The 9,734-nt window shown below is 40.1% G+C and overlaps 1 protein-coding gene across 1 annotated transcript; it reads right to left on the bottom strand.

Moving 5' to 3' along the window:
• Nucleotides 1–4,155: 4,155 nt before the first annotated feature.
• LOC134822238 (4-hydroxybenzoate transporter PcaK-like) lies at nucleotides 4,156–6,961 on the bottom strand. The gene is made up of 3 exons (XM_063833146.1): nucleotides 6,725–6,961; nucleotides 6,440–6,563; nucleotides 4,156–5,790 (listed from the first exon to the last, which is right to left on the bottom strand). Exons 1-3 carry the CDS (start codon nucleotides 6,918–6,920, stop codon nucleotides 4,788–4,790), a joined length of 1,323 nt encoding a protein of 440 aa, XP_063689216.1. The 5' UTR covers nucleotides 6,921–6,961; the 3' UTR covers nucleotides 4,156–4,787.
• Nucleotides 6,962–9,734: the final 2,773 nt, after the last annotated feature.

Raw genomic sequence — 9,734 nt, 5'->3', positions numbered from 1 at the left:
AAGGGGCCAAGGAGCAGATGTTTCTGATTTAATGGCTGATATAGTCAATATCATTTTTATCAATATCATTGTTCATTTTACTATCATGGAAAGGCTGGTGAGTCTGGAGAGCAGAATTGTATAAATTAACGTATTCTGCAGTATTTTAAACTCTGATTAACTGTAATAAGCTAGTTTGGTACAATCGCTCAACATAATGATAACAGCTGTACTCATCCTCTATCTACACTATACAGCCTACTCTTTAGTTATCTGTATTGACTATTATTTAAGTATTTAGTAAAGTTATATGTTACTAAAGTTACTACCACCCATCACTACACTTACAAGGGGTAGTTTTAAAGACGCAAGCAAAGATAAACGGTCGTCATGCCCTTAATTCAGTGCAAACAAACGTACAATAATACGAACAAACACATACGAACAAACACATAAACAAACGAACAAAAACCACTCACCGTCTCTAGACCAGGATATGGAAAATTCCGATGATTTTCGAGGAGAAAGTAGAATAATATCCACACTGAACCTAGCCTGCCCTCCCTGCTGGACCAACACTACCCGTGATGTGGTGTTCTTTAGTTGTGGTATGTCTGAGGAGTTAGGGGGTTGGTTGCCAGGGCGACCTTTAACCGGAGGTTAACAGTGCTAGGTAACACGCGACTTTTGTCCGAATAAGATTACAAAAGAACTGTAGTCACCAATCACGATTCTAATATTGTAAGTTTAGAAGAATTTGCAGCAACTATTTAATTTAATAGGACAGTTAATAAATGCAGTCAGACAGCTAAAATGCGATAAAAAATGCGATTAACCTCGTATAAAAACGTTGGCTGATCCCTGTACGTTGGATAGTTTACTCTGAGTTCTGCACTGGTACTCCCCCTGTTAGTGTTACGTAAAGAAAATATTATCAGAAATAATAATCTAAGAATGTGTGTGTGTCTGATCGTCTGTGCGTGTGTTAATTTCCGAACGGTTATACAAAAAAAACGGTAAGAGTTACGGGACTGGTTTTTTCGGTATAGTGCCGACAAAACTCGGACGAAGCCCATAAGCAATTTTTTTAAATCAGCCGGTGGTAAGTGGTTTAATTGATGGTTTTGTACCACAAATGTTACATAAAATGGCTTGAGCAAGAAAACGGTAAGAGTTACGGGCTCTCTCTCTCTCTCTCTCTCTTCTCTCTCTCTCTCTCTCTCTCTTCTCTCTCTCTCTCTCTCTCTCTCTCTCTGTCTCTCTCTCTCTTATTCCTCTCTCTCTCCTCTCTCTCTCTCTCTCTCCTCTCTCTCTCTCTCTCTCTCTCTCTGTCTCTCTCTCTCTCACACTGTGTAATATATACCAAAGCTACATAAAATGTGTAACACACAGTCATGTAATAATACTAGGCCAAACAATAAGGCACCCCTCAAGCACATATTGTTCCACTCCTTTAACTCAGCAAATGTTTCGATCTTATAGTTCTGAGAAGGTTGGTGCTACAACTAAGAAGTTACAAACATATTTTGACTATAACCGATTTTGGTCGAATTATGTGTAGCTATTCCTACTAAGACCCAGACAGCTAAAGGAGGAGGCATTGTCTTTTGATTCGTAGGTTTTGGATTGATCGTTTTGGCAACAAGATTATGATGGCTGATCATATCGGGTTTTTTGGCTCATTATTTCGAGGACATAGCTCAAGCCTAGTTTGCAAATACATCATGGCCAACGAAAGTATTTGATGTACAGGAAAGAGTTGAGAGAGCGAACCGTCGTTGAATATCAATACTGCTGAGAACCAGCTTACCACCCGGGACGATACTGGGTTTTTGGTTAATTAGAGTAGTCTTCGTACCTTAACTCATTGCGATTCGGACACACGGGTTATTCTAGGCAAGATTGGTGTTTCGGTCGTGAGTTACACACACCGTTAAGCCTGGCTAGCTGAGAATCGTAAGGATTTCGAGTTACAAGCCTTGGAAGGAGAATGAGTTTGAAGTTGAGCGTCGAGCTGTACAAGATCTCAAGTTTATCACAGGAATGGTGAGGGTCCTAGCTGAGCGTGATTTTTTTTTTTTTTTTTCTATGCCAGAGAGATCACGATAAGATACGTTAAGGGACCATTCCTTTGAGGCGGGTGAGGGGGAAGCGTTTGTTTGATAAATTGCCCTAAGCACAAGTTCGTTCTCGGTTGGTTTGGCCCGTTATAAGATCTCAAGAAGATAACGATCACTTGTATGTCTTTAGATATGCATGGTAGAAGAGACGAAAGTGTTACATTGGAAAGTTTAAGAGATAGGTCAGGAACAATTTTTGAGAAATAGAGACTGTTTTACATTGCTCTAAAATCGTTAGCAGTGATATGGAGTTAAAAAACGGACTCATCTCAAGGCGAGATGTAATCTATTTCCGATAGGCTAGTGAGGAGGGATGGACGTGAGGATAGGGGAGAGGATTGGGAGACATATCGGTCGACAGCGGAACATCTGTCCGCAGCCGAATTTGGATGTCGGGACAGATTGTCGCTGTCGGAAAGGAGTCGTTTTTGGCGACATCTGTGAAATTTCGGATCATATTGTAATTTTCGGTTTTTTCACAGGAACAGCCTTAATGGTACATATAGGACAGCGGGCCCCGTATGGAGATCAGTTATCGGCAATCACAAAATCAACCAATCTTCAGTAAACAGACCCAGATCTGCAGCAAACAGCCGAGAGATCTGGAAACGCTATCATTCCTTGCAACTACATTCTCTACCGACAACAGTCCAATGATGCTCTGGGACTCTGGATGGGACGATCAACAGAGCTGCGTCGATTCTTTCCTTTGGGGGATTCCTAAGGAACCGCAGATCATATGGTGGACGCGGAGATTGGGTAGTCGACGGTACCTTCATATCCGCACCTAATCTCTTCCATCAGCTCTTCACAGTCTCACGGACTCTTCCATGAGGCTGGCACTCCTGACCCTCTTCTATGAACTCATTCCTGGAAAATCGACGACCCTCTCCGCAACCATGTTCGAGGAGTTAGACCCTGGGCTTCTTGGGCCTTGGGGCTACAACCACAAATCATCCTCAAGGATACGAGCTGCCATTCACAACCTGCAATTGTTCATGCCTGCCTGCATAGGTCGAAAATAAACTATTAGTAAACTATGGCTCAGATCATAGCTCAAATTGGCAATGTTACGTATACAAATTTTGTGAAAAGTAACAGTTCAGATATGTTCTCTAATTGGAACATGTGTGTATTGAAATCAAATCACAATTTCGGACAGGGAATTGGTCTGTTTTTTTTTTTTCTGGTATACCTTAGTCGGACAGATGTCGCTGTCGGACAGGATGTCGCTGTCGGACAGGAGTGTGTTACCCAATCGTTTGAAGCGAATCGAGGAGCTTTTATTGTTGACGTTCACCTTTGTATATTAGCTATTTAATTATTTCTCCATTTTATTTTACATCGTTTCTATTCTACCCATACGGTACGCCCTGCCGTTTGTGTTACTGTTACGTGACTAGAGCTTGACTAGCATACACTAAATACCAGAAACTCAGTTTTCTGTATAACAATAAACTTTAAACGGTACCTTTCATTTCCATTCTATCAGTGATGCACGCCGCCGCCGGACGCCGCCGCGCCGGCACATTTTCACACGCCGCCACGCCGATACCTCTCAAGTCGGCGTGGCGTGAAAGGAAATATAAAGAGTATGGAGCCAGTCAGGGTTGATCTTGAACTCTAGGAGATCCAAATTGTCCAACATTGTCAAGAATTTGATTTTTCTTAAATATAATTGTAAAAATCACCAAATATAATTGTAAACACCACACTTATTACATCATTATTTCATGCACGCACGTACGCCACAATTTTTGTGGGCCTGGAAATTCAAACCTAAATTTTGACAAAATTATGTTCCACGCCGCCGAACGCCGCCACGCCGGGCCATTTTGGGCACGCCGCCGCCGGTTGGCGAAAAATGAACCGGCGTGCATCACTGCATTCTATAAGAGAAGTTATTTGGAATTATCAATATTTGAAAGTTAAGCAAACTATAAATTACATCTTTACAGTATTTTCAATTCGCAAAGGCAACGACCGTCGTTTAATGATGCACAGTTTGATCATGATTCTCATTTCTCATGCTTCTCAGTAAAACAACACACAATCAAACTTGTATCATGAATGAGAAATAAATCACATAAATTGAAGGAATTACGCTAATTTAGTTCAACACATTATTACATGGTTGAAACAATTAAATAAAGTTCAAATCTTGTTACTCAGATGTATTTATGTAAGTATTATACATTTATGGAATATGGATAAACTAGAATTACTTGAAAATATGACAAAGGGATTGAACCGGGATGGTTCCCAGATAGGCTGAGAAGAAGACTCTCTGATTGTTATTCTCCAGTCCTTTGTGTTTTTAGTCTCCGTCTTTTCCTATAACCTTCGCTTTCATGCAGCAAATCTGGGATGTTCTGCTAAAAGTGGACAATGTTTGTGTCTCTTTGCAGTGAGAGTGTCTAACGGTCATATTAGGTCGAAAGTTTGTAGTGATATAACTCATAACTGTAAAGTCTAAGTGTAAGTCTAGAATTCTAAGCTGTCATGGTTGATACGGAATCTAAGATAAACAGTTTCAGATTATTCCTCAGCTCTAACTAAAGAAAGTTTCGGAAAGGACTTCCAGATCACTTCCTCATTTTGAAACCTGGCCTAATGTGTTGAGCACTTTTCTATCTAGCCTTCTGTCCGTGTCTATTTAAACCTGCTCACCTATTCAGCTTGATATTGTTACTGAACCTCTGTCATAGAAACAACAACCATAACCTGAACCACACTGACCATCAAAGCAGTGATTATAACAGATGATGTGGAGGCAAATGAGACCATGCCCGACCCAGCCATCCCACCAATCAAGCCAATTGAGGCTGCGATGCTAGCTCCTACTTCAAAGTTTGACGTTCCGAAGTAATTCACGTCGTAGAGGACATAGGTGTAGCCCAAAGCAATTATCCCGTCCAAAAACTTAGTTATGAAGTTAGTTAAAATCGCTACCGCAAGGTTTTGTTGTGTGAGCATCAGTACAAAGTTTGCTACGTATACTAGGGAAACAAACCCCTGCAGTTTACGAAATCCAATCTTGTCTTTTATCCAGTGCATAAGGAATAAAGAGGGTATACCTGCGAAGTTAACAAGTGCCAGTAACAAGAGTTCCGGCCCTTGAGTCATGGTAACTGAGCAATGAATATTTGGTCCTGCATCTTTATTCTTAAGCAGCTGGATCAACGCTGGAACGAGGAGGGTGATCGACCAGCCATTAAAAGTAACACAAGCAATGAGCAGCCCCAATTTTGTGGTTCTAGCTGCAAAGTTTGAAACAGTCACTGTTTCTTGCTGTTCTGCTTCGTCTTCTGACCCTTCTATTTGTGGGCCTTTTGTATCTTTTACACAGAAGTGAACCATGATGATCGGAGGAATGAGTACGGGCAATGTCGAGAAAAGTAGAAACTTCCTCCATCCAATCCAATCAAGTAGTAGGAACCCCAACACTGATGACCACATTGCCCCGGCAGTAAAGAATATGTGTGTTATAAATAAAATCCTGTCTAGAATATCTCTATTGGAAGCTATGTCAGCGGCCCAAACATAAAGACAGTTGTATCTAAGTCCACAACAAAAGCCAAGGAGGGCTCGAGAGACAAGAAGAGCTGTAAAGTTTGCAACTATGCCACAGATAACTAAACTGCATACACTCAGATATAGCGAGGTTAAAACCGTCTTCCGTTTTCCGAACCTGAGACACAATATCATTAAATCTATTTTTCGAATTTCTGTACTATTGTAGTAGTAGTAAATCTTTCAAAGTACGAAATATCTCTTTAAAAGAGCATCCTAGGCACCTTATAGATATCAAAACGCATAAAAAAGAAAACAAAAACATCAACCATCTTCTAACTTCTTCCACTCCTCCCTATCTAAAGCTAAAAATCTAAGGTCTTCGAAATCAGTCAAATTCTTAAGTCTAATATCAAGATTTCTACTAGTCAAGTCTTTTCTAATAACATCTAATAAGTTTAAACATGGTCTACCCCGTCTCCCTTCCATAAAAATATCAGAATTTATAGCAAATAACATAGAGGTGTATGCTGGTGAGTCTTCCTGTCCTCTTAAGATATGTCCTAACATTCTCCATCGAAACTTAGAGACTCTCACAGACAAGGGAGTGACATAACAACGAGCATAGAGTGCCTCATTAGAAATAACCCCAGTAGGCCATCTGATGTTGAGGATTCTTCGGAGGTGTTTGCGATGAGCAATATCAAGTTCATTCAACGAAGCTAGTGGTGCAGCCCAGGAGTAATTTCTGTACTACTACTAGCAAATGTTTCACTGCAGCTTGATGGTTACAAATAAAATTGTCTAGAAAAATAGTTTGACCCTACCTTTTCGCCAATGGTCCTGAAATCATAACTGAAACTGCTAAGGAGAAGAACAGAATGCAATCCAATAATCCTTCTTTCCAATGAGACAGTCCAATGTCACATGAAACTTGTTGAGTTAACATTCCTGATACGTGAGGAAATATGGTTATCAGGCTTCTTCGTGTGTTTTACAGATTAGGAGTGAGGTTTTCAATACAAGGAAGACTATCTTGTAAAATTCAATGTGAAATTAAAAATTTTCACTTCAAAAATAAATCGGGACACAACTTTGAAAGTTACACCAACCAGGCAAATCCAGCTCTGTTCCATCTGCAAAGTCGCATAGAAGACAACATATCAACAACATCTTATCATTCCTTGTCCAAGTTGTTTGTTGCTGGTCGTCTTTATCAACCAGGACGTCATTCTCACCGTTTTTCATTATCATTTGGAAGCTTCTTCTGGTTTGAGTGTGTACTATCATAACATTGAAACGATCCATAAAACAAACAATATTGCAATATGTGCCGTCAACTTCAAGATCATCCGTAGAGTTACAATACCCGTACTAATAGGGCGTCCCGCTTTGGGCTATACGATTTGTGAGTCTCACGTGACACAGCACACACGATACCAGGTTCGTGGAGGGCGGAGAGGGTGTTGTTATGTTCCATGTTATGTTTATTTAATGGTTTTGAATGCCTTCTAGCGTTCATATTAATGTCCGTTCATAATAATGTCCGTTCATTTAAGGGGAGGGGGGGGGGGGGTTCACCCTGATTTTTTTGTGAAACTTGGTTTCGAGATAGTAGTTGACCAACAAACTATGACCAGTGACCGAACTTTTGAGGGGGTGCCTGACCCCAACCGCCAAACGGTGCCTGCGTGGCAGCCACGCCCATATTTGGTCCAAATTAGGCCCAATTTAGCCAAATACCGTGAACATGCCCAAAATCCAGATTTTAGGTGCTCTACTTGTAGCTAGATGCGAAATCAGAATTTGGCCGCCAAATTTTTTTAAAGGCCTAACTCAAAATTCTGTACCAAAACTTAAGGTCGAAATGCGATTCTACGTTGATTCTGAAAATTTCATGTAAAAATATTGAAACCCTATTGAGTTCTATTGTTTTGAGCGAAATCAGTTTTGCAAATATCGCGAACTGAGATATGGGCAATTTTGTTCATTTTTTGCGATTATTTGAACACAGAACCCACAGTTAGGTAGATACTGAGCTGATAATCATAGAGAATTGGTAGTATATGCTTACCTTCCATATAGAGTTGGTTTCGTTCAAAAATATTGATTTTTGACCGATATATGGGCCAAAATCGATCAAATTTGGTGCGTATGCCCAAATATGGTCATATGGTTTTTTGCTCATAACTCAGTCATTTTTTGTCCAACCTTGATGGAAATTCATATACGAGTTCAGGGGACCACTAGCTACAAGTAGAGCACCTAAAATCTGGATTTTGGGCATGTTCACGGTATTTGGCTAAATTGGGCCTAATTTGACCCAAATATGGGCGTGGCTGCCCCGCAGGCACCGTTTGGCGGTTGGGGTCAGGGACCCCCTCAAAAGTTCGGTCACTGGTCCTAGTTTGTTGGTCAACTGCTATCTCGAAACCAAGTTTCACAAAAAAATCAGGGTGAACCCCCCCTTAATGTCCGTCCAAATAAGGTCCGATAAGGTATAATAAGGGTACGATAATAAAGTGTCGCACACGGATACTTACAAACCTCTAGCTCTGCAAGCAACACGTGCTGTGATAAATGAATAATACGATAATACTCAAGTATCGGTAACTATTGTACTTTAACTCGTACAGGGTACTGAATATTACTTTCAATATGATCGAATGACTTGATCGGATCCTAAGTAAGGTATGAACAAAGGAAACAGTGTATTCGAACAACAAGTTTCGAAGCGTGATAAATTACAGTCAATCAATAAACGAAACTAGTGAATCGCCGGCCACGTTACAGTGTTTTTCGGCAGCGGTAACTTATTAAACTGCACCTAACAAGCCACTCGAAGAACTGCTTGTAACGGGGAAGATGAGAATTACCAGCACTGCGTTACGCGGCAACACGTGGCTCAGTCTGTCCAATAACATAACCTAACTAACCAACCTGACTACCACGTGTCCTCCAAAATCATCCTTAATCTATAACACTAATCTAATCTAATCTAACACTAATCCTAACGGTTTTTATTCACTAAACTACAATATCCTAACTAAAATATCACTACACTTAAACTGCTGCAATCAGCTTACCACATGACACTACTAGGGCACTAATACATTAGTACTTTAGTACTAGAACATGACATTAGAACTGTAATTCTAGAACTTCAGATTAAGATTACTTGGCAGAATGGCAGGGTTCGAGATTCGACTCTACAACGCTCAGTTTAGGAGTGATTAGTAGATAAATACTGCATGATATGCGAAAACTCCAACTAGACAAGGATCATGCTTAATCGAAGTGTTCCTCGACGTGAACTTAAGCCTTGTAACCTACTGGAGTTTGGGCCACTGAATCGAATACGACCTGATATTAATTTTAGGATGTCGGGAAATTCATTAAGATTTTTATTCTTTGGTTTTTCAATTGGGCTACGAATCCGAGTTTAAGTTGATAACACCGAATTTCCTGTTTGACTCTCAAAGAGAGAAACCAAGGCTTAGGTTCCTCTTTCTGGCTCTGAAATCCAACTTTAAGATCGGACTTCGGAGATCCTTGCGCTGAACAGGGAAACGGAACTGGCTGTGAAAATGAAACATCAATAAATGGACCAAGTGTTCAATGAAACAAGAAATTTTTCAATGAAAGAAGAAATTTAATTTTTTGCACATTTTACAGAATAAAAAGATGTAAAACAATTCATAAAATATAATGCCCATTTGGGTGTAATGACTTTTTTTGTCCTTGACTGCTGTTTGGTTTTGGAAGGACAGTGTAACTCACAGGGGCAAAGGAATGCGCGTGCCTGAAAGCTTTTGCACACAAGCTCACCGAGAACGCTAGTGAGTTAGTTTTAGAGACAATGCCTCTATTTGATTAAAGACGAATTTTTTAGAGTAGACATAAGGGGTATCTGTTTAATAATTGTTACTATTAAGGTTTGCAGTCTTGTTGGTGACAAAAGCCAACACTAAAACATGCCTTAGTTTATTTGTGTAGTTCAATGATATAAAATGTATCTTCAAGGTAGGATATTAAAGCGCTGGCGAAAGATGGAGGCCTTTGTACATGTTTAATAAGTCTAAAAAAATGATTTATGGAAACCCCTCGGACGAAGATAAAATT

The sequence above is a fragment of the Bolinopsis microptera genome, chromosome 10 (genome assembly GCF_026151205.1).
Source record: "Bolinopsis microptera isolate Bmic1 chromosome 10, MBARI_Bmic_1.0, whole genome shotgun sequence".
Taxonomy (NCBI): domain Eukaryota; kingdom Metazoa; phylum Ctenophora; class Tentaculata; order Lobata; family Bolinopsidae; genus Bolinopsis; species Bolinopsis microptera.
The sequence above is the reverse complement of the archived record's forward strand: the minus strand, read 5'-3'. Positions and strand labels throughout refer to the sequence as shown.

What these genes read in the sequence shown, in the direction of transcription:
- LOC134822238 (XM_063833146.1), bottom strand. Translation starts at nt 6,920, where the DNA reads ATGGATCGTTTCAATGTTATGATAGTACACACTCAAACCAGAAGAAGC. An exon ending in AACAGAGCTGGATTTGCCTG is followed by an intron (nt 6,564 to 6,724) that starts GTTGGTGTAACT and finishes CTCACGTATCAG; the next exon opens with GAATGTTAACTCAACAAGTT. An exon ending in TCAGGACCATTGGCGAAAAG is followed by an intron (nt 5,791 to 6,439) that starts GTAGGGTCAAAC and finishes ATTGTGTCTCAG; the next exon opens with GTTCGGAAAACGGAAGACGG.